We start from the raw sequence: 25,978 nt of genomic DNA, 5'->3' as shown, positions 1-25,978 counted from the left end.
TGGCTCAACAGAAAGCGAAAGTCCAAACCGGTTTTCATTAACTGGAAGTGGAAACTGTGGGCCAACAGGCTCGCATGTGCCCAGACAGCACTGACTCAACACCTTGGAGCTCCTGCCAAAAACATCTTCATGTGTTTAGTCGACTGCTGGAAGCCGTCCAGCAGCAACTGATGCTGGATGAAAAGTTATCTTTATAACTCACCGTGTAGCAAAACAGTCCAATGTGTCAGAGAAAATAAATAAACTACTGAACAGCCTACAGACAAGTAAATACTAACAAATATTGTGCAATTCGAATATTATTTAAAACTGGAGCCATTTTTTGTGTTAGCTAAGGTCATTTAGTTGTGGCGGTCATCTTGAATTGGGCTCCAAATAGACTCAGGTTGTTTAAAACAAAGATCTTGCTCAATCTATTAGCACTTGGAGGATGTGTTGTGGCTCTCAGCTACTACCAGACCAAAGTTGAGCTCAGTATCTGTAAATGTGGCTGAGTTATGGCCACGTTTGGGTCTGCTGAAGCTGGGAACACACAGCCCACACTAACAGACTGGTTCTGGTTCTGGTTCTGGTTCCTTTCCTCTGTTGCCTTTGAGCTGCTCAGAATGGGAGACTGAGACGAAGTGACGATTCGTCACAACTTGAGACAGATAACTGCTGTTTTATATCGCGTGTGAAGGTTTTTCTGCAGAGCTCTGAGACGACTTTTTGTTGTGAATTAACCCAATTGAAATAAACTGAACTGAACTGAAGCAGAGCAGGATGATGCGGACTTCACTCAGCTGGAAATGATGGAGAAAATCTGTCAAAAAATAAATAAATCATTTAGTTTGTCCCCAGCTTAAGGCTGCTTGTCTGAATGGGACGACTCATAAACAGAATCAGTCGTTAACTTTCATCAACTGATGGCTTTCTGAACATTTTGTTAAGATTCATCCAGTGGTTCATGAGATATTTTGCTAACATTGCTGTCAATGTTTTCAGTGGAATATATTGCACAATAAGGAGTGCTCAAAGTGTGCCTCAGAGATGACTCGCAGCAACTAACGCGTCACTTTTCTGCTTAATTTCTGCAAAATTTCCTGGAAGCAGAGCTGCTGCTTCATCAGAAGGAGTCAGCCGAGGAGTTTCAGGCGTCTGGGATGTTTCCGACCCGTCGGACCAGGAGCAGACCCCCGGAGCAGTTCCAGGTCTGATCATACAGTACATCCTCCCTGACCTGAACACCTGCAGGTCAGGAGGAGCTGGAGAGCCTCGGAGCTGAGTTTGGATTAAAGATTAAAAATGTGAAAAAACAAATAAACATTTAACAACAGGACAGAGTCTGACCGCATCAGTGAAGGTTGTAGCTCTGGGCCCTTTATGACCCCTTGTCTTTGGATCTTTTCCAAGTGTTTTATCAGTTGGTGAGAGTGCGGTCGGGGATTTCCTTCAGCCGGTGTGGCCGAGGAATGCGTTGGCTTGGGTTCAATTAGGAGACAACAATCTGGGAACGAGCGAGAGACACACACTTTCCCGACAGACGTGGGAATGTTTCCAGGAGTGATGCAACGGTTCAGAAAAAGGGAGTGCAGAATGCGGAGAGGGCATCGTTCATCAGGACGTTCAGTCTGTTCATTCGGCTCAGCTTTTAATTACTGACACAGACACAACGGGTTTCTGTTAGATCAGGAAGATCAGGAAAACTTTTCAAACCGGCATCTTCAGGAAAGAGACTTTTAAAATGACAACGACAGAAAACCTGAGAAGAAGAAGATGAGCTAATTAGGAATAAGAAATTAAGAAAAACAAACTTTATTGATTTTAAAAAGTAGGAGTAAGTCATATTGTGAGATGTCAGAGCTCAGAGTGTGTGTTGAAGATGATTCTCAGCTACTACCACACCAAACTTTAGCTCAATATCCGTAAAATTAATTGAGTTCTAACGTTTTTTTGTGTTCTTTAAGGTCAGTTGGCTGTGGTGGCCATCTTTAATCGGGTTGGATGTTCGTGCAACGATTCTTTCCTGCAGGTTTCAGTAAAATTCTCCCAGTGGTTCGTTAGATATTTTACTAACACACACACTGGCAGCACGTGATAATTATCTGATTATCTGCAGCATTGTCCAGGTTCTAACCTGCCTGATGTCAGAGGCCTGGGGGTCCCTCCTGCAGCCAGTCACCAGGTTCTGGCTCAGGTGGTCCCTCCTGCAGCCAGTCACCAGGTTCTGGCTCAGGTGGTCCCACCTGCAGCCAGTCACCAGGTTCTGACTCAGCTCTGGACTGGCTGTTAATGGAGCGTACTGACGTGAAGCTGAACGAGTCGGAGCAGAACTAAGTTGGTGCCGGGTCGGTGAACGCTCTTGAACACAAAAACCTTTTAATGTCTTCTCTTTTTTGGCTCCATTCCCGATAAAACAATTAGGGAAAATAATCTTCTGCTTCTGTTTCAGTGAACGCACCTTCAGACGGAGGGCCGACTCCGACCCGTTTCCTTCAGCTGACATCAGAATCATCAGAATAAATTCAGACAAGCTTCAGTTCAGCTCATCCTGAGGTTTTCTCCTCAGCTGGAGTCAGTTTTATCTCTTTATGACTCTTGGAGTCAAACTTTAAGATAACTCTACGATCAAAGTTTAATCTTTTTATCTGGCTTTAAAGGCTCGGCCTCAGAAAAATCCCCGACTTGTGTGATGCAATTATTTCATAGTTCATATCTAACCTGGAAATCCACCTCGTATCTGAAGTTTGGGCCGGAGCGAGTTCATTCATGGTGCTCATCTGTCAACATCTGACGACAAAACACTCACACACTCATGTAGGAAGTTTGTTTTGGACACACAATCTTTATTGGTTGCATTCTTCATGGAAAATGTCTTCATTTGTCTCAGAAAAAAAGACTTAAACTGATTAAAACTGAGGTAAAAACTAATTTAAATCTGAAAGCAGCATCTTCAGAGCCCAGACAGTAAATCTGTATCTCCCACCTTCACTGAGCTCATGTCTTCTGTTCTCTACAGAAAACTTTTAGGACTTTTTAAATGATGCTGAGTCACCATCACCACCGGAACATTTCACAGAACAAAAGTAAGAGCAAAACGGTTTTTATTAGGCACTTTTTGTCTTGAAATGTTATATTTTGTATGAATCTTCTTAGTGAAAGTAAAGTGGTGATAGTGTTTTTGTCAGTGTGTGTGTCTGTGTTTATGTGTGTGTGTTTATGTGTTTGTAACACACAACCACTGGGCATATTTTAATGAAACTTTCAGAACGCGATCATCAGATGTGCATCTGTCGGGGTCAACCGGCGACACAAGGAGAGGACCTGACTGCAAAGACCAACAAAGAACCAGCGGTGAGGAGCTGAGGGGAAGACAGGTAAAGAACAGGTGAAGTGGGCGTGGCTGACTGGAAACCTACTGAGCTGAGGGCAGGTGGACGGTGGCACAGAGAACCCAGGGAACAAAGGGAGCAGAACAATACCAGAAACACAAAGAACAAACTTGACAGAAGGATCACGGGAACAAAAGACATGGAAATCAAAGACAGAAGATCAAAAAATAACTCACAGCTAAGCAAATTGATCAAACACAGAAACAGCTTTAACTCAGAACTGAAAAAAAAAAAAATTTAGAAATTAAAACAGTTGGACTTCTGTTCTGTATTTAAAGATGTTTCAGTTCCCGTCCAGGAGAGGGAGGAGTGCAGCTCGATTCACCTGCAGATTTATCTCACTCCCCTCCCACCGGAGGGTCTGAATGAGAGCACAAAGGGAAGCGAGACTCTCAGGAAATCAGTCCGTTTCTCAGATCCTCTTCGTCTTTCGGTTTCCACCGGCACCCTGCTGGTAAACTTTACTGGAGGCGGTCGTGGTTAACGCGGGCCCGGACCGGTCCCGTCAGGTCCAGTAAGGCAAACGTGGCACCAGAAGCCCCACGCTGCAGCCGATCGATATCAACTAACACATGTGTCAGGGTTTTCATTTATTTAACCTGCTAAGAAAAAATCACACCGGAGAGGCTTGTTGTCTTTTTGTGAAGGCCTTCGCAAAGAGGAGAGATTCCACAACAGCTCCTAACGGCGTGCTGTCCAGGAAGTTCTGCCCCTTCACTTGGGCTTTCTCTTTATTTAAAAGAAGAAGAAATAAGAAGAAAAAAGGGGTTGATCTGAGCAAGCCAAGGCCAGTTCTGTTCATAGCAAAAACACATAACACATCACTGTTTGGGAGAGCCAGATGGTGTGGCGCCCGCCGTCTGACCTTGGTGTCTCACGTAGGCAGTGTTACACATGAGCACAAAGGCTGATAATGTAAAAACCCTAACAACATGAACGGTTTTTACTCAGTCAGATCTACAGACACGTAGTAGCTGAGAGTCGTTCACAACAGATCATGTGAGGTATCTTAAAGTCACATGAAAATGTGCGTAACGTGCATAAAGCAGCAGGAAACACACAATCCCTCAAAGAATGCTAGGCCTTCAATTTTCTACATTAAACTATATTTTACCAAATATTTCTGCGTCTAATTAATGTCCTACATCGTGGACATTTGTAGTTTTTTCTTCCTACATTTTGTTCACCCTGGGTTTACTGCTCCAACCCTCACCTGTGGACATCTTTAACTGAACGAATGAGATCCTGAATCCAAGCGTCTGAAATGAGTTTCCTTCGTAGGGCGGCCGGGTTCAGCTGTAAAGATAAGGTGAGGAGCTGGACTGGACCAGAACCAGATCCTCACTGAAGCTATCGCTCCCCAAAGTTAATGATCTACGGGTGCAGAAAGTCCCAGATTTACAGCAGTGCTGTTCAGTGTGGAGTTTTCTTGTTTCTGCATTGGTTTGATTGGGACCATGCATGTCCCATTTACTGACCTGACCTGAACTGAACCCAAACCAAACCCAAACCGGCTTCCTGTCCTCCAGGTCTTCGGTTGGATCAGGGTTTGTCCTCGGTTTGCCTTCACCTTTAAACAGCAAGAATGTGCTGCATGTTTCTGCTCCCTGAGCCAATATAAGTCAGCTGTTTATTCTCTTCTCCCCCTCAGGAAGGACGACCGGACCAAGTTGGACCTGCAGGACCATTGTGTCCTCTGGATCTGCCCGTTATTGAGACAGCAGCTGTTGGTGATTTCCCAGCATGAAGGTGATTATCTAAACAAAAAACAACAACAATGCTGCGGTAAATGATTCCAGACTCGCTTGGCTTCACTTCAGAACTTTTAAAAAACAAGTCTGAACATGAAGTTTTAAACAACCGTGCGCTGCTGACTGAAAACGAAACTCTGGCTCCATTGAGAGGCACCGTGCTCGGCACCAACAGGTCGGTTTTACGAAAATAAAGATGTTTATATTTACCCATGGAGTTCCGAGCAGACAACAATGACCTTCTGGGCGGCGCACTTCCTCTCCAGCACTGACTCAGGTAGAAAAAAGCACATCTGAGAAAGGAGCGCAGAGGTCAGAGGTCAGGACTCTCACTTCAACGTGCACAGCTCACAAGTCGGACGTCTGTCCCCCTCGTCCCCATGTCCCTGTGATGGACACTCCATCTGTCCAAACTTTACTTTACTGAGCTGTAAAGGGAAGCAAAAAGTTGTGTCTTTTAAAAGAGATGCCTCTGCAGTTTAACATCAGGTATGTTCTCATATAAAACACCAAAGGTGGTGTTGGAGGTCCACTGGTGCACGATTCAACCAGATTTGATCTACTTTCACTCTGAGTCTCCCCAGAAGGCCCACTGCATTCTTCCAAGATGTTCAAGCTGCTAAAATTCCCACAAAGAGATTAGAAGTCTGGACTCCAGGATGGATGGAAGCGACCTGATTTCATCACTGCAGGACCAGGAAGCATCTTAAAGCTGAGATCTGCTGAACACGTTCAAACTGAGCTGTCAAATATAACAACTAAAAGTAGCAAAGAAAAGCAGAGAATAAAAGTTCAGCCCTGAAGGAAACGAAGCAGCTTGTGTACAGTTCCCAGAGTGACCTCTGACCTTACAGCTGGGATCCAAGAACAATTGTGGGCGAAAAGACAAAAGTGAGAAGAATCAGGGGCCCTAAATAGTTTATTTTCTATCTTGATAACAAGCTAAACTTATTCTGAGGTACTTTTTATAGTTGATTTCTGCAGGGAGGTCAGCCGCCACCTCTGCAGCTGTTCAAACATACGTTTTCGGCTCATTTAAACTCTTTCTCAGCTGCTCTTCTGTTCCCTGTCTGGCTTTCAGCCCCTAAAAACACTTAGAAGTGTTTCAATTCATCACCAAACCCATGGGCTGATATTTACGACATCCTCTGGTTTTTTTCTTCCTTGTTTCCCTCGGTGTGAAAGTTCTCCTCTGTTTCAGAGTAAATCTAAACTTATTAAGTCCTCGTTTCCTGAAAATCACACGCTCACTTTCTTTATTTTCCTCTTTGTGGGAACTCTCACCCATAGAGGGTTAGCGGTGCCAGAAGGGGAGGAGGATGTTTTCAGGGTGTGAGCGGTAAACGAATGGAGGGATCAAGCCTGGATGAAAGGCAATCATGCACACTGCTTTTGTGTTTTGACACACTAAAGGTGTCTTTTGTTCCAAATCTTTAAGATCCATTCATGATTCAGATGAGGGTTGTTGTGAAACACCAGTTCAACTTTTACTGCTCTGCCTGTGTGTGAAAAACGTCTCTAATACGTCCGATTTACAAAGTCAGCAACTAGATTTAAGATCAGATGCAGTTCTAATATACACACATTGATTTAACGACTGTATCAGATTGGGTTTAGTTCATAAAATAGTTTAAAAACCTACTTGTTAAAGCTCAGGATTCATCCTCTGAGGATTGTGAACATGTCTGTAAAATAGTTGACAATTAGAGTCATCCTGTCTGGTGGTTCAAGTGGTTTCTGTTCTCAAATAAACTCAGGTTCATGCCCCGGCTGTCACATCACTTCTGCACACTTTTCTGTCAGCGAAAGCCTTGTGAGTCACTTGTAATGTGAGCGAAGTGAAGATAGACAAGTCAAATAAGCTTCCAGTTTATTCGTACGGCACAATAAAACATGCCTCCTGTGACCAAAGTGCTGTGCGTAAAGTAGTGAGGGAATAACAAAAAAAGCACAAAAAGACCATAAAAAACCCAAAACGTGTCAATTTAGTGAATATAAAATCAACCATAAAACAATAAATCATTCAGAGCCAAACATCTGTGGAGCAGAAAACAGGAAGTTGGTGTCCTGAGATCTTCTTCTTTCAGCTGTTGTCTCTTCAGGGGTCTCCACAGCGAGTCCTCCTCCTCCATCTAACTCTGTCCTCTGTGTCCTCTGTCCTCCATGTCCTCTCTAACTGCATCCATATATGTCCTCTTTGTCTCTAACATCCTTCTGTCCCTCCTCTGCACATGTCCAAACCATCTCAGTCTGGCCTTTCCCAATCCTTCAACCTGTGCTGGACCTCTGATGTCCTCATTCCTGATCTGGTCCATCCTCGTCCCTTCCAAGGAGAACCTCAACATCTTCAGCTCTGACACTTCCTGTTCTGTCTCCAAACCAAACAACATGGCTGCTCTGTTAACCTTTCCTTTGACCTTTGACCTTTGCTGCCACCCAGATGATTACAGATCATCAATAAAACTTTAAACTCAGTCAGAAAATTAAAAGCCTCTGACCTCCTGCAGCCCAGAAGGAATCCTTCAGAAGAGTTGTACATCTTAAAAAATACAATTACGCTCATTCTCATGCAATTTGTGACATTTTCAAGTGATTTGTTAGCATCTAGAGTGCTACTACCACGCCAAATTTTAGCTCAGTATGTGTAAAGCACCAGCATGCAGACAGAAGGATCCAGACACACACACACACACCCACACACATGCTCAGGTAGTACATTGAGGTTACGGTGGTTTGTGGTTTACTTTCACTCAGGAAATCAAACCACAGCAGCTTGAACTGAATCACTACCTCCTCTGTTTGCATGTTTTAGTTTTAGTCCCGGTGCACCAGATTTAAATCGACCGTAATCAACAGAAACAGCCGGGGTTTTTATTTCTTTGATTCAGGGACTCATGTAAAACATCCAGGACTGTGTGCTCTGAGGACCGGCTCCGTTAAATAAGAACTGATGACACCTTGTGGCTCTCACTGCGTTATTACATCATGTTGTTGAGTTAAATGGTTGCAGGAATGTTAGTTTGGAGGCAGCAGGCCTGATCATGCACTTTCTAATCAAATATTCCTGCCTCCAACTTCATTCAAAGAACAGAACTTTGACTTTAAATTGAATGATCCTTGAAGAAAACGTGAAAAGAAATATGACTGTGAATCTTTTGTTGTTGAAGAAAAGAGGGAATGATCTGGAGCTCAGGGAGGTCTTCGCCAACTACACTGACTGGTGTGGAGGGAAACATCTCGAGTTTTGCTAAAAAGGGACCCTGAACATTCAGGCTTTGGACAATGAGGTGCTGGAGGATTACAGATAACCTGGAGGTTCACCTGATCAACAAACTGTACTGGTGGAGGAACACTGATGTCCTGGATGTCTCTGATGAGGTCGTCTCCACCTGCTCAGAGAGGAAAAGACTGAACCGACTGGCTCTGTCCTGGACTCCCACCAAAAAGGTGGATGAGAGGAGAATGCTGACACAGCTTAAATCTATCTGGACAACTCCTCTCACTCCCTGGATGAAGCTGCGGGGGCTTTAATCAGCTTCTTCAATGACAGACTGATTAACATTTATTTCTGTGGACATTTTTATCAGCATATTTTAAAAAGAAGCTTAATCTATTTAACCTTAACAATGTATGTTTTATTGGGGTAATTCAGTTGTGACTTTAAACATATTACTTTTTTTTTTGGGTGTCAAACTCCAGGCCTCAAGGGCCGCTGTCCTGGAAGTTTTAGGCTTTTCTGCTCCAACACACCTGATTCGAATGGTTCAATCGCCTCCTCACCAAATCATGACGTTCTGCAGCAGCGTGTCCACAGGTCATCCATTTAAAGCAGGTGTCTACAAGCAAGAACGCATCTAAAACATACAGGAGAGCAGCCTCTGAGAAATGAAGTTTGACACCTATGCCCTAAAGGAAACCCTGAAGGATTTGAACTAATCTTACATGTTTCTAGTAACTAAAATGAATACTTACTAAAACCCTAAATGATTTCTGTTTACTAACTAACACTATAATCTGTTTTTAAAACCCTGATTTCTTTTGTGGGAAAGCCTTTGGAGTGTGTTTCTTCATTTGTCCAGCAGGTGGCAGTGTTGTATTGCAGATTTTAGCTGTAGTTCTCCATTTGTCCAGCAGGTGGCAGCATCACGCCGCGGATAATGTGCTCCTGCTGACAGGAGGATGCTGCTCGGAGGAAACACGGCGCTGGGACCTGACTGACTGGGACGAGCTTCGCTTATTTGGATGTTGAGGAAAAATGGCTACCGGGTAGAAGGAAGCAGAAGGAAGCGGCGACCACTTTTTTGGGTTAACGCATCGCCCGAGACATATGGATGTACACGGAGCGCCCCGCATAGACTTAACTGAAGCATTGGAGGTCATCGTCAACGTTCCCACCGAAGTCTTTCGCTGTAGTCGCCGCTCGCTGGTGAGTAGATGGCGGACAAACTGGGTTTTCTGGAGCGGCTAGCAGTTAGCGCTGTATGCTAACTGGCTAGCATGCTAGCTTAGACAGGAATGTCCATCCGAGCGTTGACGTCTGTTTTAAATCACAGCGTCGCCGAAGCTAAAATTCTTAGCATGACAGCCTCCCCACGAATCCAGCTCGTTTGGTATAAAAGAGGCAAACAGTTTGCTGGGATTTATTTTAATTATTTTAAACGGTTTTTAATTTTTGGGGGGTGCCACTGCGATGTTTTGCCAGCTGCTGTGAGCTAACGCTGTAGCATTCCGGCTATAAACCGAGGTCTGCTGCTTGTTGTTGTTTTTAATTATATATCTGTGCATGCAGGAGGAATTCACACTGATATGATGCTTTTCCCAGGACACTGAGGAGTGTGACAGCACGATGTGCTGGGTGGGTTTATTACCCAACATTAGATCATGAAGGGTGGCTCAGCACTTCTGCAGCCAGCAGATATGTAAGGCTCCCTGATGTAAAGTCCTCCTTTTCTTATTTCAGTGACATATCTCAGTTTGGCTCCATGTTTGCTGGTCGGTGCATTGCCTCTGAATACATAGCTGATTGCCTGGATGCCAAAGCTTGCAGCTGATTTTGCTTTTCATTGCAGAATTCAGTCTCCTCCTCTGTGGTGGAAAGGCTGAGCTGCATGAACAGTTTTTATACCTTCTTATCTGTGCTGGTAATTACAGACCTGTAACATATGCACATAAATGTGATTCAAAACATATGAGTCATTAAGCATTTATTGGCACAGTTTGAATCAGGCTGGAAAGGGTTTTAAAGACTCCACTGACTTTTAAAGGTTGCTGTAAAGAGAAAAAGAGCATTTATTTGCTGTAGATTGAAGACAAACATTTGTTTTTTGCATATATGTAATGTTTCCTCTCAAAAGGACAAATATACTATTAGAGCTTTTGAATTGTCCTTTTTTTAAGTCTTTAGCACAAATAAATCCACGCTTATAGAGCAGCTTTTTAATCTGTGCAGCTCACAGAGTTTCTGATTCATCCATTCACCCATACACTCACACTGTGCTTTCAGTTATTTATTTCTACACCTTATATTCATCACTTTTCCATTCTCACTCACACAACGAGAGGTTTGTCGGCGTTATGGAGCACAGCGTGTCGGATAAAGGACACTTTGTGACGCTGCAGAGGCTGAGGATCAAACCCTTCGACCCACCGGGCCAAGCTGCTCCCATTAAAACAAAAACTAAATAATTCTGGACAAGAACATTAAACAGAACTACTTGATTTGTTCTGCTCAGACTCATGACTTTGGTTTGTGCAGAAGTACTTACTTCACTCATTAGTGGAAAATGAGTAAATTAAGTAGGCATCTTAGAAAAAATGAATCCTAATGTCTAAAACTGAGTGAAACTAACAGATTGCAGCAGTTTGCTGGTTTTTTAAAACCCAAATGACCTCAAATAAAAAAACACAACCTGTAATCAGCCGACCTGCTTCAGTGACTCGGCTGTTATTGGAGCTACGTCTTTATTTTATTTAATTTTATAAGAATATATTGCTGCATGTTACTAATGTGTCTCTTTTTGATGCCCTAGAATCTATTAATTTTGAATAGGTGTGCAGAACGTTCTGCTTTTACAGATGTTTGCCTCAGGTGTGTTCCAGGTGTTTTCAGGAACGTTACCTGAACGAATCGGGGACGAGAATAACAATTTGTCGGTTCAGCAGTAAACCTTATTGCTCTTTAACTCGGGCCATAATGAGCTCATTCTGGTACTGAAGTGATGGGAAGATGTGGACTTTATATAATCTGATTTGTTAATTTTATGTTTTAGGAAAGGAAAATGAGGCTGAACTGAAAGACCTCCTGACTGTCCTGCTGCAGAAATGATACGAGTAAAAATCTGGACTGCTTCCTCTTCCTGTTGTCAGTTTTAGTTTAAACAAAAACAAGAATTTTTTTCTCGTTTTCGTTGGTTGTTAAAGGAGCCACAGGTTGCAGAGCCCTGCTGTACAGCCAACAGTTGTTTCCCCTTTAAGGAGAAATTAACTTTTGTGTTTTAAAGTATTTCAGCCCTTCGTTAAACTGTCCTTAAATGAGCTCAAAGCCAAACAAATATAGTAACTATCAAAACACAAGTTAAATGTGACGGAGCTGATGAGATGAGACACCAGGAATTTGTGTTTTTTTATATTTGCCTGAGGAAACAGGCTGAATATGTGAATAAAATCCCACTCATGTGAGGCAGTAACATGTTGTTTTCTGTTCACACAGCCCTGCCTGTTTTTTTTGGGGGTAACAGGTGATGGTTTTGGGTCTAATCTAACTTACGAACCTGACGGCTGCAGTCTTTCTGTCTGATTGTAACTTGAGTTCTGCACAGAGAGCTTTGTGTTGAAGGACAACAGAGTCACTGTGAGCTTCAGCTGGAAGCTCTGATTTCATCGACTTTCTTTCCTCCGACAGGATTGAAAAGGAGCGAACCGGTGAAGCCCCCCGTCGTTAACAGAACACATTATTATTAGTATTATTAACTGATTAACTGATTTTTGGGTTTGGACTTTAAAAGAAACTGATTTCTTGGACTCTAATATTGCAGTCGGTGATTTTTCGACCACAACATCCAACTTAAACTATCCCTGATGATTCATATCTCTCGAAGTCTTCGCTCGGACTGGAAACTATCAGTTTGTCCTCACATGCTCATCTTTTTAAGGGTCAAAGATGTTTAATAATTTCAGTTTCTGTGCCGTTAAACTCATAAATGTCTCAGATAAGAAGCTGCTGTCGATCCGGGTCATTCCTCTGTTAACTTGGTTTGTCTTCCAGCATGGCGGAGACGCGTCCCGTCCACGCATGCTGAAGACGTTAGTCTGAAACACATCATATTTTTGTTCTTTACAGTCAGGACATATAATCCAGGTAATTAATGCAGTTTTTGCTTCAGTTTGACAGCATTCATGGATTATTTTGACTCTGAACGTGGCCTGAATTTAGTTTTGTTAAAGCTTTGATGCGTTAATAAAACTTCCACAAGCTATAATATGATGTTGGACATTAAATCGGTTTCCTTTTTAGTTGTTATATCCATTACTCACCTCCTGTTTACTACAGAGACCTTCAAAACCTGCAGGAGTTTAGGGTCACGTAGGAACTGAAGCCTTGGGGTCCTCTCTTCTTCTGCTTTTAGCGCTAGCAGGCGCTGTAGCCTGACACGCTTATTTCAAACTGAGTTAGTTTTACTCCCCATGCCTCAAACAGGAGTTTCTGTAACCTAAATACATACATTATTCAAACTAATATCATAATTTTTTCAGCCTGAGGAGATAGTTGTTTCCCCCTTTATGTGTCAGAAAACGTCTACATTTATATCCGTGGATTTTATGGCCTAAATGTTGTTATTATTAAACACTGACAGGGTTTTGTGATTAGCATCGTTAAAGTAATGCAGTGCGCCCTTCCTGCCACTTAGTTTCTTTGTATTTGTGAATAAAATGGAGGTAAACAACACTCTGAACTGAGCAGACAGCTGCAGTCATTTTCAAAGCTATTAGTGAATTTATAGAAATGAAAATGTTTCCCAGACGCTGTTTTTTTTTTCTCCAGGTAATGCTTTTATATTCTGCAGCTTGGATGAATATTTTCACGTCCGATCAGATCAGAAAGGTCACATACGGTCCTGCAGCATCACCTGACGAGCTGCTTATCTTCCCGTTCTGCTGTAGAGGACAAGAGACAGGAAATATCTGTTGCATTTTAATAAAAACAAATCTTACAGATTCTCCTGAACTTTATCAGATGGTTCAGTCTGAAAGTGTTTTACTCTAGTAGTTTTCCAAATATATATATTTATACGCAGTCCTGAAATGTGGGAAGTCCACACAAAGGTTGGCTCATATTTTGATTGATTTTCCTGTCTTTAATAGTTAAAATTAAAGGTACGAAAGGTGATAAAATTACAGAAGGTGACGGCAAATTTCAGCCTGAAATATTTTATTTGGTAGTGCGTTTGAACATATTCGCCTCATCGGTCATAATTTCCAGAGAAGTGGGCGAAGTACGCCTCGTTTTCAAACCTTTTTTAGTTTAATTTGTTTTAAGAAGCTGTCTGCGTTCTTTACTCAACGAATCAGTCTCTTCAGGAGGTGAACGAAGCTTACAGTTTTAATTTATGAGAGACATAATGTGTTTATTTTGTTTCTTTATGTTTTCTGACCAGCTTTACAGCGAGCAGCTTTAAACCCAGATTATCTGGGAGTAAGTCTGAACGGTTTGTAAATGCAGATGATTCTTGGGAAGTCGTAATGTTCGGATCCTGGTGAATCCCTCCGTGTCGGGCAGCTCCTGTCAGGCTTCTGCTATCGATCAGGCGCAGCTCAGATCTTCTGGATAATGCGGTTCAAGGCCGACGCCGGCCGGTGAGTGGAGAGACATCCTGAATTATTCCTGTCGGTAGAGATGCAGCGTCAGGCTGCAGGCTGCAAGTTTTCATGTTTGGAGAAGAAGCTGCTCATAAACAGAGGCTACGTTTTAATTAGCCCTCAGGGAAGCAGCTTTTACGTCACAACAGCCCCCACAGATATTCTGTGTAGTTACGCATAATGTGCAGCATTTATTTTAGATATAAGCCTGTGCTCCTTTGCAGTCACCGACCCCATCATCATCATCATCGGCTGACCCCCGGTTTGAGTCATGCTTTAAAAACAGAAGCGCCCGTGTATTTTAAGAAACTGTTGATTTTGGTCAAACATCATACTGGACAGTTTCTTTTTAATTTTTGCTTCCCCAACAGGAACCAATAGTGCTGAGCGCCACAGGAAGTCAGTTATTTCTGGTAGACAGGCGTAGTCTTATCACCTAATTACTGCTGTTTGGTCGTCTTGTTAAAGTCGGCGGCAGCTTTTCAACATTTCTGCCTTTGTTTTGTTTCAGAAGTGCACGGAGAAAGGTCTGCACGTGTCTTCTGTTTTAGAGTTCAGGTCATAAATGAAAGCAGAGGAATGGCTCACGTACGGTTTGTTGCCCTTTTATTGGAGATATTCCAGCTCTGTTTACGACTGTAGTTTATTTGGCTTCAGTTTTCATAAACTGCACTCATGCTGGCACAAGACGGTAATAAATGTTGGAACCCTCAATGACTTTAAAACACTTGTGAATATCTGTTTATTAATGCTGGTAGTCAGAAATGTGTCTCTCCTGCACATTTAATGATGAAGCTGTAGGATTTGTCACACTGAGCACGGTTTCAGTTGGAAGATGGACTTATGAAGCTGCAGTTCAGCCTCTGGTGCTGATTGTTGATTTGTTTTTTTAACCCTTCGCTGTATATTTGACCCTGCCAGGGGCGGCCATGTTGAATGTGAGATTGTGTAGGAGGCTTCACACAGGACGTTGGTCTGTCTGTGTCTTCTGTTCGTCTCTTTTCCATATCGTTACGTTTGCTTTTGTTGGAAACGAGCCGACTTTGCTCATACAGGTACGTTTATTTAATGGGCAACAAATAAACTTTCCCTCCTTTAATTAAAAAGTGCACCCATAAAAGGAACTGAAGAGCAATAAAACCAGTTTATGTGTGCTTTCAAGGATGTCCTTCCATCTTCTTATACTTGTCACATTATTAGGCATAAATATATATATATATTTAAAATAATATATGGACATAGAAGATTCTGTTTGTCCTAGTTGGGTTACCGTAGCTTCCTGTATTAGAAAAATGTTGCAGTAAAGTTTAATCTTTTCCTCACTTTACCCTGAAGAATATCTGTCTGTAAGGAGTACTTGAAGTTATCATAAAATTATTTATGTTTCGACTTTGGATAAATAGGACGCTAACTAGCTTTTCTGTGGTGTTTTCAATGTAAAGTTAGCATCTGTGCTAATTGTTGGTTTTTGACATGTTATTTACTCTTTATTAGGCACGAAAATATATGTCAGTGTTTATTTATATAAAATAACCCATAATAATTTAAGTTTTAAGATACTTGAAACACATTGATAATTGCTTTATAATCCCCAGTTGAATCATGATGTGCCTAAAGAGTCCCACTCCTGTTTTTAGCTTATAAACAGAATAAATTGAAAAATTAGTTTTCTCCGTTCTGTAGCTGCCAGTGATCCATCATGTTTGTTTTTCAAGAAAGTTGCAAAAGCTCAACAGCAAAAAAAAAAAGTTATGATTTATTATAGTGTTCTTTAACAAATGGCACCAGTCATTATTTATTAGTTTTAGTTTATAAAGCTGACGCAGCATTTTAAAGCTTGTTTGGAAGATTAAAAATAAAAAAAAGAACATTTTATGTGCCTTGAAGCTGTTATGATTGTTAACCCACTCAAACTGGCTACATAAACACGACTCGGTGCCTGTAAAATAAATCTTTAACGGCGCTCGCTGCTGTCAGTTGGACCCCCCTCCTCCGGAGTGAATGGTACACTCCTCTCGGTGTTATGTCCGTAGTCCACACTCCACCCTCCCCTCATCGCTTTCTAAAGCCCTGTACACCCCACCCGGTGTCAGGGGGGGATCAGCTGTGCCAGTCCCGGCAGACTACACGCACACACACACACACACACACACTCGCAGTATGCTGGCTGGAAAACAAAGCCACGGGCACTGCCAATGAAGACGATCCCTGCCTCAGCTCCTCGCCTGTCCTGTTCTCACGCTGTCGTGAGGGGAAGGCATGATGCCGCTGCCGTCGCCCCTCCATGTCAGGGGAAGACGGTTTTAGAGGGATAACAGTCGGTCTTTGCCATATGGTGGAATATTTTCGCATCTTCTGGTGCCGATGAGCTGAAATGCTGGCGGAGCGCAGAGAAAATAGCAGGTAGGAAAAATCAGAGCTCATCTCCGTGGCGACTCTGGGTTTGTTTACTGTTCGTCGATGGAGAAGGTTACCTAACGTCAAAGCTCTTATTTCTGTCATTATCACCACTGAGCTGCACAATATGCATGTAACTAAATACACGAATGTCACCGTCTGCTGGAAACAAACCAGACGGAGGCTTGGCTTTGTAGAACAACTGGTAAATCAGAAAAAACACAACGTCAAAGGTTGTCATTTGGAGATGTTTTAGCTTGTTGGCTTCAAGTTCACCCAGAATTTCAATAAGGGAGCTGCCATCGATTAGCCATGTTTGCTGTTCTCTTATTTTAAAAAAATGGGTCAATTTTAAATTTTTTAACAGTGAAATTTTTCCACTTTACTTGTGAGTCACAAATGTAAAATGGAGGCCACAACAGAGACTAATAAAAATAACATTTGTTTTAAATTAGACAGTGTTAATGACTGAAAGAAGCTGTACTATTAACAGCATTTGTTTTTTACCATAATGGGCACAAATAGGTGCAGTTATTGCAACAGTTAATATTTCTGCTCCATCCTGGAAAACTAACCTTACAGCAGTGGCTGGTCCCGCGTCTAAATCACTGCTCAGATCACTGATGTTAAGATGTTTTTGACTTTGACCTACTTATTTTATTCATTAGCCTAGCCTTTCATTAATTTCTTTCAGCAGCTCACCAGTTTGGGACTGGCTGAGCAAAATCTAAAGTGTTCGTAATCATCCAGGCTAATCCTGGTTAGATCTGGTCTAAAAGTGAAAGTTTTACAGACATTAAAAGTGGGATGACAACACCGAGTAGACATCTGCAGTTAGTTGAAATTGGCAATAAAAGTAGTTAGTGTTCGGTCTGATCACATGGTGTAAACAAGCGCTCTGATTGGCTAAAGCAGTGCCGTCAATAATCCCTCTTTGAATTAGATTACAGCTGCTGTATCAGATTGTATTATATTAGTAAACTAGAAAAATTAGCAGTTTCTTCAAATGAGTACCGAGTCCTGAAGGACTTTGCTTAAACTTGTTGGAAAAGCTGAAACCGAGTTGCTAATATTTGAACTGCTAATGCTAAAGCTAATATTAGCAAAACAGTAGCTAAAAGCTAAGCAGCATTAGAAGACAAAAACAGAGTAAAGAGAATAATGTTTTTGAAGAAACTGAGGACATCCTAATGTATTTCTATGGGGATTTTTTTGTAAATAAAGTTAAATATTTTGAGAAATATAAAAGTAAAAAAGTCCAGAGTCATAGCCACTTTTTTCCCCTCTTTTTGACACAAGAATGGTTAAAATAGCACAAAGTATCCGTCCGTCCGTCCGTCCGTCCATCCGTCCATCCATCCATCCATCCATCCATCCATATGCTGTAAAGGTTTCCAGAGAAGACGGTTAATCACTCAGAAACAAAATGTCCCAACGTCTGTGTGGGCTTCAGTCAGCATTCATCGCTCTGCCAGCACAGCCTTTTACTTTCTCCAAATTAGCATTTTCTCAAATACAAAAAAACAGAACAAAGTTTGGGTTTTATCTAACTCCTGTCAACTCTCTGCTTTCTCCTCTGAGGACTTTCCCTGTTTCCACCAACCCCTGCAAACTGTCAGACAAGAGACTGGGGGGGGGTTACGTCACTTTTTCCAGAGGAACAGCCACACAGGCTTTTGAAGAGTTGGGCTTTTCCAGGGCATTCACTGCTTTCATCTCCCAGGAGTTAGTGTTAACGCTGTAAGACGCTCATTGAAACTGGCAAACGCTTAAAGAGAATGCTTTAAAAAGGCTGCAGGGCCGAGAAAGCAAGCTCAGTTCCCCGCTGCATAGAGGTTGGCATTCCATTGATGCCATCAACTCATTTTTTTGTTTCAGCCAAGACGAGACGTGGTTTAATGCAGTTTGTTCCTGAAGCAGCGATGCAGAGATGTTTTTTCTCTCATGTTGCTCCTAAAAATGCTTTATCTCTTGTACGATAAAAGGTGGATGAGTGTCTAATCCTCATTATAGATGCTAGCCTCATCCTCCATGTCGTTTCACCTTTACTTGAGGTTGATCAAGTATGCAGTTTGTCTGCCTCCGTAGGTCAGCTGCTGGACATTTATATTCACATCAGAGCAGAGAGACGAGTAATGGTCTGATCAGGTCTAAATCTGCTTGATTAAAATACAAAACAAAAGTGCCTCAGACAGATCTACTTACATCGGTGTTAGGAGAACATTAGGATCACGTCTAAACTGTGACATTACCTTAAAATGTTTGCTTTGTTTGTCTTTCTTTGTTACAAAGCGAACAGTGCAAAGTTTCCAAAGATGTGTTTCTTCTTCAGGTTGTTTCCAGATTTTAAAATGAAATCATGTCACACACGGAAATGCTCTCTTTCCCAAGCATTCTTTTTATTTGCCATCTCTCAAAATGTCCTCGTAAACACGGCACTGTTTCCAGAAATGTTTCCATCCAAACGGAAACCATGAAAATGACCCGAAACTCTGCAGTAGCTATGTCAGGCCTGTATGTGGTGCTGCCTCCAAAATACACCAGAATCAGTGAAGAAGACCTGGATGGACGGTGTCCAAATATCAGGCAGAATATTAATACACAAGTGTCTTTTTTTAAAAAACTACTTCCATTTCTCACATTTTTTAAATGCATACTTGATGTATTTTGTTGTTTTTTTTTCATTAAAGTGATTAAAACCTTTTTTGGCCTTAGATCATTTGGTGTAATAATAAGGAAGTTTTGGACTTAATTTATGATTATTGTAGATGTGTCTGTCATGAATCTATGAAGTCATTGTTCTGAAAATGTTGTAGTTGGCCAATCCTACATTTTTTCACTCTGGAACCTCTTTTCCAGAATTATTCCTTAAACGTTCCTGTGTGGATGCAAAGCTAAAACAATAAAAAACCGATCTGGTATTTACAAAACCTCCTTCCCATGCTGATGAGCTGCCTGTCCTCTGAACATCTGCAGAATTAACAGAACGTGGGTTTATTGTCGTTGGAATATTCTACAATAATATTTTCTGCAGCTCCAGAAAACCCCCCAGCTTGGATCAAGTTGATTTTTAAAATAATCTGAAGGTTTTCATCCAACAAACAGAACCAAAATAAAAAGAAGATTCTGTAGAAAGAAATAAATAACCATCACTTTTACTGTGAGGTTTTAATCCTCTTATCGTGGTGTAATCATCTTTAACAACATGTTGTTGGTCTTTGCAACAGTTTCACGCCTTCATTTTATCATAACCAGACCAAAAAGCATCTTTTATATTCTGTTTTATTATCATTCTGTTTAATACTGGTTGCTTATCATGTAGGTGTGGTGAGCTGTAATCCTGCGTTTGATTTCCTTCCTGCTCGGCCTTATGCTGGGCGGTAAGACATGTGTTTGCCCCAGTTTGTGGTCCCGACCCTGCTGCGCTCCGACTCTACCATTCTCCCTTCACTGCCTCTCTGTTACATCGCAGCGAAGCTAACAGTCAGCATTGTTCACTAATAAATGCTGGCTTTGATGTGCATCAGGGATATGTTACAGGACAGGAATAGATGGGCCATTTCAGCAGAAATACAACTTTAGGGATAATTGTGGTTGATTCTCTTGCACAGAGAATAAATTAATTGTACTTATAGCCAAGAAGTATCTTGCTTGTTAACTAAAGATATTCAGTAAACTTATTAGAAATTATACTTTTTATTTAAAGATCATGAACTCAGTGCTTCATTTTTCGCAGACCAAACTTGGTGTTTTTGCACAGTTTTCATATTAAAGGTACTTATTGCAAACGCTGCAATGTACAGGCTACTGTGCAAAAACATTTTATCTGCATGCTTTCCTCAACAGATCTGAGTGTAAATATGTACCAACACATCAAACATGTCAGACTTCTCCATCCCAAACTGCTCTTTCATGGATGTCACCGTCGTTGACCTACTTTCACCCATTTCTGCTGTTTCTGCAGGTAAACAAACACCTGCAGTCATTCATAAAGTTTGCTTAAATCTTTTTATTTTAAGGACACATTAACCATCTAAGTGAAACAGAAAAAATGATAAATTTGATTCTTCCCTTTATGAAACTGTTTTTGACCGTTCTGTATAACTTTGTAATGAGTTTGTTTTAATTATTAATAATTAATGCTGAATGTGCAGGGATGCCTTAGTTAACCCCAATAAACCCTGTTTTGTTCATAAAATGTGTTGTTAGCAGAAAGATTAGTAATTTCAGGTTAAGGTTGAGTGCCACACGCTGGTTGGCCTTAGTGCTGAAAATACCTAGAATTTGGTAATGTTTAGTTTGTAAGTTTTAACCAATAATTGTTTGACTTTTCTGACAACCATCTGAGTTATCTGTGATACATTCTTGGTCTCAAGGACTCCATAAACTAATCCAAGAAGCATTTTCTGTCATTTATTAGCTTTTATTGGAGTGGATCCTGCAGCTTTGACCCTTTGGCCTGTTATTTATTTATTTAGTTTTACTTTGGTCACAGTCCAGCCACTTCTGCTTTTGGTGTCTTAATTTCAGAAATCTTGCATGTTTTCCTCCTGGACTGGCAGGTTTTCAGCAGGACGTGTCTGTGGCTGAGACGCAGTTTCCATCTGGCTTTTCTGCTGATGCTGCCGAGGTTCACTTCTCGATCACGTTATAACCCGACTGCTGGTCGGCCAAATGTTTCCTCGACCCGTGACTTTTTCCTCAAACGCCTCAGCGACCTTCAGATACGGCTGAGCCAAAGGTTGGCTCATTAATTAAGAGTTTTTAGTTCTGATGAGGAGTGGGAAGTGTAATTTTAAATGGAAGTGAGTAAATTATAATTCTTGCCCACCCTCGCTGCTGTGTGTCATCATGGAAAGAGGAAGGAAGTCGGCAGTAAAGAGAACAGGCTTTCTCCCAAGTTGACTGGTTTTTGGGGGTTGGTTGTTAATAGTTTGCAGTTTCGTTTTGTTTTTATTTTACATATAAAAAGAAACAGTTTGTTAATGATAATTATCTCATCTCTGCTTTGGATATCCAAGCTGTTAGTGCAGAGCTACGAGGGATGAGCGTTTTTAACAAAAAAACACTACATTTGTTTTTTAATTATTAGATTTTTCCTCAAATATTCAAACCTTCCCCCCACAATCATAAGACCAACTGGCTGCAGTTTGTCCTTTACTCATTAGGACTGCTTTCTCTCCTTTTAAACAGTTTTTAATTAGCCATTTATTTACAGCTTCATGATTTAAGACTGATGGCTGTTTCATGTCGTGTGACAGTCCCATCAGTTCTTCAGATTCGCTCGTTTTAGTTAAACTTCAAATATTTAGAAATCACTGCCGTCCGTGCACGTTTTATCATCAGGCCTGAGCACTGGCTCTTCCTCTGGTGGTGAGTTTGTGAACTAATAGTTGAATACGAGCAACACGGGGATCATTTCATGTCCGTTCGGTCATCAGGCAGCCTTCCTGCTCGAGCTGAACGTGGTCCAAACGCGTCTGAAAAGCGCTTCGATTAGGAAACTGAGAAGGAGCACATTTTTGTTGAGAAAGGGAGAACTTCAGTTAAAGTATGTAAAGAATAAAAACAGCACAATAACCATTGTACTGTCCTACAGTTTTCGTGTTTTTTAAAATCAAGTTTAATTTAATTTAATTCAGTTTACGTCATCTCTCAGATGTTAACTTTCCGAGGCTGGTTAAAAACGAAGAGTGCTTTCTCTCATCTTTAATGTGCCATAAAGTGGAGGTTTTTTACGTGTTATATTTGCTGTGAGAATGAAACCTGTTTGGCTGCCTTTAATGTGTGATGAAGCCGTAACGCAGTGACTGTGACGGTTTACAACCGCTGCATCTTCAGACCTGCCGCTGAACCCAAAACAACAATTTTCACGTTTTCTCGTTACTTTTATCAGGGCCGGCTGCAGGCGCGGCTGTAACCTTGTTGTTTTGGAGGTATATACTGTTGGACTTGTTTCAATTCCTTATCTCACACGGGCAGAGCGGCCGAACGCTGCAGTATACTGCTTCCAGACTCGGGCTGAATTATAAATGTCAAATCCTCTGCTTTGATTTCCATCATGTGCGTAAAACGTGTCTGATGCTAACAGCCCACCTGCTTGTAGTTTGTTTTTTCTGATGGAAAAAAGCCCAAAGCTCTGATGTGACTCACAGCATGATTACACCAGGATCTGCTGTTCCCTTTCATTTCCTGTTTTTTGTTTGTTTGATCACATATAATTTGGTGATCTTTAAAACTTCTCTTGTCAGGAGAAACAAGTCCTAACGTGGCGATGAAGTCCTTGTGTCGTATAAATGTTTGGGCTTATTGTCGGCGTCTGGTGCACCGGATGGTGGATGTTAAATCGTGTTTGACCCCGAGTTCACGCAGAGGTCGGCTCTGAGGGGTCAGCAGAATCAGTCTTGTGTGACATCACGGTCTCTGAGTAAAACTGCAGCCAAAATAATTGACTATAGAGCGATTTAAGCCAGGTTTTAGACTGTTGCGCTCTGCCAGCCTGTTGTTTCTGTTTTTATCACTGAATGATGATATGTGATGTATGTAGGCTCAATGAGTGTGAAATCTCCTAGCAACTGGCTCAAATAGTCTGGAGAGAAGTTGGCAAGTGGAATGAACGGCTAAATATACTGAATATCTGCTATTCTCTCGAGAAGAGGGGTGCAAAATTAATATCAACCATGTCTGTTTATCTCTCTATATACTGGATCTGTTATCTCACTGACGAAAAGAAAACAATAACCTGTGATTCTGAAGGGTTTGCATAAATTCCCTTTTTAATATACCACAGATCAGACCTCCTGATAAGAACTTAGTTGCATAAACGTTGTCTGAGAGTAAAACTGCAGCGTCAGACTCGTGGTTGAGTATTCGATCCGACTGGATGTTTTGGAAGTATTGAGTTGCATGCTGTGAGATGTTAAAGCTCATCTTTCCTCTGCTGCAGGGCTGCCTTTGCCCTGACAAAGCCGCTCAAGATGAACATGGTGAAAAGGATCATGGGGCGGCCGCGGCAGGAGGAGTGCAGCCCCCAGGACAACGCGCTCGGCCTGATGCACCTGCGGCGCCTCTTCTCCGAGCTGTGCCACCCTCCCCGTCACATGACCCAGAAGGAGCAGGAGGAGAAGCTCTACATGATGCTTCCTGTCTTTAACAGGGTAAGAGTCACGCTGCAGGGAGCCTGAAGCGTCCCAAACAGAGGCAGGTGTCCTCGCACGTTTGTGCTGCTGTTGTTTGAATAATCAAAGCGTCCGTTACACTTCTGCTCTGTAAGAAGAGAAGTCAGTTCAGGTCATTCTCTTATATTTTAGCGTCACAGTTCCAGTTCTGCTCTCCGTGTCTCAGTGGGCATCTACGAGGGGCTCTCAAACCCGTCTCAGTTTTGTTGTGGGTGTCCCAAATCTGTCTCAAGTCGTATTTTGACCCCGGCACAGGAGCTCTCCTCTGACGGGGAAACATCAGAGGCGGAAGTTCAGGTCTAAAAGCCACGCTGATCATAAATGGTAATAAAAATCTGTTTCAGATCTGCCTATCTTTGTTTCAGAGATGCACTTCAAGGTTGATACGATGTGGGCAACAACATATTGGCCAAGCTTACAGTTTTTGCAAGCTGTGCACATGAAAATAGGTCAAAACCTGGTTGTTCAAAACATGGACTTCTGGTCACAAACATTTAAAAGTTGACCTTCTTTCTGGTAATTTTGAGACGCCGGCTAGTTTCCGACAGTCACAGCCTGTCTCAGGTTGGACCTTTAGCTGCACTTCTTCATCTTTTGGCCACCTGGGAAGATGAGGGAACAGTAAAGCACCACAGGTGAATAAAACCTCCAGATTCAAATTTGCGTAATGCTTTGACTGAGAAAGTGATTTCTGCCAAATGCTCTCCTGATGAACGTGTCGGTGAATAAACTTATGTTGCAGCTGTAAACTCTCAGACCAGATCAGGCAAACTGTGAATCTTTGTGCCTTTTATTTACCAGAGTTTATGACCTGGTAAGGATCTGTTGATCTCTGTCTTTTGAAAGTAGTTTGACAGTTATTAAAAATAAAAATCTGAACTAGACTTTAACAGTTATTTGACCCCAGTTGCCTCCAATAAAGCTTGCCTCAATTGAAAAGTCAAAGTTTTTTATTGTTTTAGTTGTTTGGTAACAGTTATAGTCTTTGTCCATATTATTATTGCAGAATGTATTTTTTTATTTAGTAAAATGTTTAATTGTTGATTTTAGTTGACAGCACATTGAATCCCTGAGTTATGCGTGGAGGAAAAGTGGATAATTATGGATGTGAGCTTCACATATTTGCATATTAAAGCTGATTTTTCTCCCGATGTCAGCCTTTCTGATCCTTCTGCATGTTGCAGTGATGAAATAACAGGCCTGTTTGTTTTGCAGAAAGCCCAGCTGAGTGTTCTCATCAAACTGGAGTGCCACACAGAGTGTCTCTTGACTTGTTAGCTAATTACCCAGCACCCACCGCTGCCATAATTTATGTCAGAATTCAAACGTGAAGCTCTCCCTGTGCAGCAGGACACGAGGCTCCGGGCCTCTTCTCATCTCAGATTTACTGGATAAATAAATACACAATGAGTTTTTGTTGAATAAAGTGTAATTTGTCTTTTATTGGTCTCCCCAAGCCTGCAATGTGCATTCAGTGCATGTCAGGAAAAGTCTGCCACCCTTAACGATCCCTGTTTTCTCAGCTTTATAGGACTTCAGCTGCAGCTGTGAGGGATTTTCAGAGTCAGAAAGCAAATAACGACTCCTTGTGGGAGATCTAAGCCCAGTTGCTGAGGCGCTGACATTGTTCTCCCTCATTCTGCTCGTTTCATGAAGAAACTGAAGCTGATTTCTTTGCTGTAGGTGTTTGGAAATGCTCCGCCCAGCAGCATGACAGAGAAGTTCTCCGACCTGCTGCAGTTCACCACCCAGGTGTCACGGCTCATGGTGACGGAGATTAGACGACGAGCCTCGAACAAATCCACAGGTGAGCTGTCTGACTCTTATATGTAAAAACGTAAACAACATCTGTGTGAATCTGTTCCTTCAGTATCACCTGTGAATGGTTTTAGACAACCAGTGTTTCTCTTGTAACGGCTGTGATTTCCACAGAGCAGCGTGCGCCTCTTCCTTCTCATGGCTTCCTCATGATGTGTTGTTTGCTTTGATTCTGTAACATCTGAACACACACTTCTCCAGCTGGTCTCCAGGCCTCTGTAGACTGAGTCACCAGTTGAGTCATGCTTCCAAATGACTCTGCAGCCCTTTCCTCATCATCGGGACAAATGATTTTATTTTTGGTCAAAGCAGTGAGCGACCGGAGTGTGGCTCATTTTCTTGGCCGGATAAGACTAATCAGGAAGGCTCGATGGTTCTCAACCCCCGATGATCTGTTTCATATCTGATTATTGTTGGAACTAATGTGTGCCGTCACTCTCCATCTGTTTAACAGTTAGGGGTGTAAAAGTACACGCATTTGTACAGAAAATTTTCACTACAGGCCTTTTGGTTGTAAACGTTCATCCGTGGAGCTGAAGCGATTACAAACAGTCGTACATGAAGCCTGAAGAACACAGACTTGAGAGCTCGAGAGCTTGAGAACCCC

General features: G+C 41.9%; 1 protein-coding gene across 8 annotated transcripts in view; it reads left to right on the top strand.

Annotated features, from left to right (window-relative positions):
• Window positions 1-9,335: 9,335 nt before the first annotated feature.
• Window positions 9,336-25,978, top strand: part of wdfy3 (WD repeat and FYVE domain containing 3) — an 85,094-nt gene continuing 68,451 nt past the window's right edge. For 4 of the 8 annotated variants that reach the window (XM_025009254.2, XM_025009249.2, XM_025009251.2 and 1 more), the window contains exons 1-3: window positions 16,145-16,381; window positions 23,322-23,532; window positions 25,237-25,360. In XM_025009254.2, coding sequence (XP_024865022.1) covers window positions 16,353-16,381; window positions 23,322-23,532; window positions 25,237-25,360 — 364 coding nt within the window. In that variant the 5' untranslated portion in view covers window positions 16,145-16,352. Of the gene's footprint in view, window positions 9,549-16,143; window positions 16,382-23,321; window positions 23,533-25,236; window positions 25,361-25,978 lie in introns of those variants that run through there. The other 4 variants (XM_025009255.2, XM_025009250.2, XM_025009252.2 and 1 more) reach the window with 3 other exon arrangements.

Source organism: Kryptolebias marmoratus, linkage group LG1 (assembly GCF_001649575.2).
Source record: "Kryptolebias marmoratus isolate JLee-2015 linkage group LG1, ASM164957v2, whole genome shotgun sequence".
In the NCBI taxonomy this organism is placed as follows: Eukaryota; Metazoa; Chordata; class Actinopteri; order Cyprinodontiformes; family Rivulidae; genus Kryptolebias; species Kryptolebias marmoratus.
Note: the sequence above shows the minus strand (reverse complement) of the source record. Positions and strands in the feature narration are given on the sequence as shown.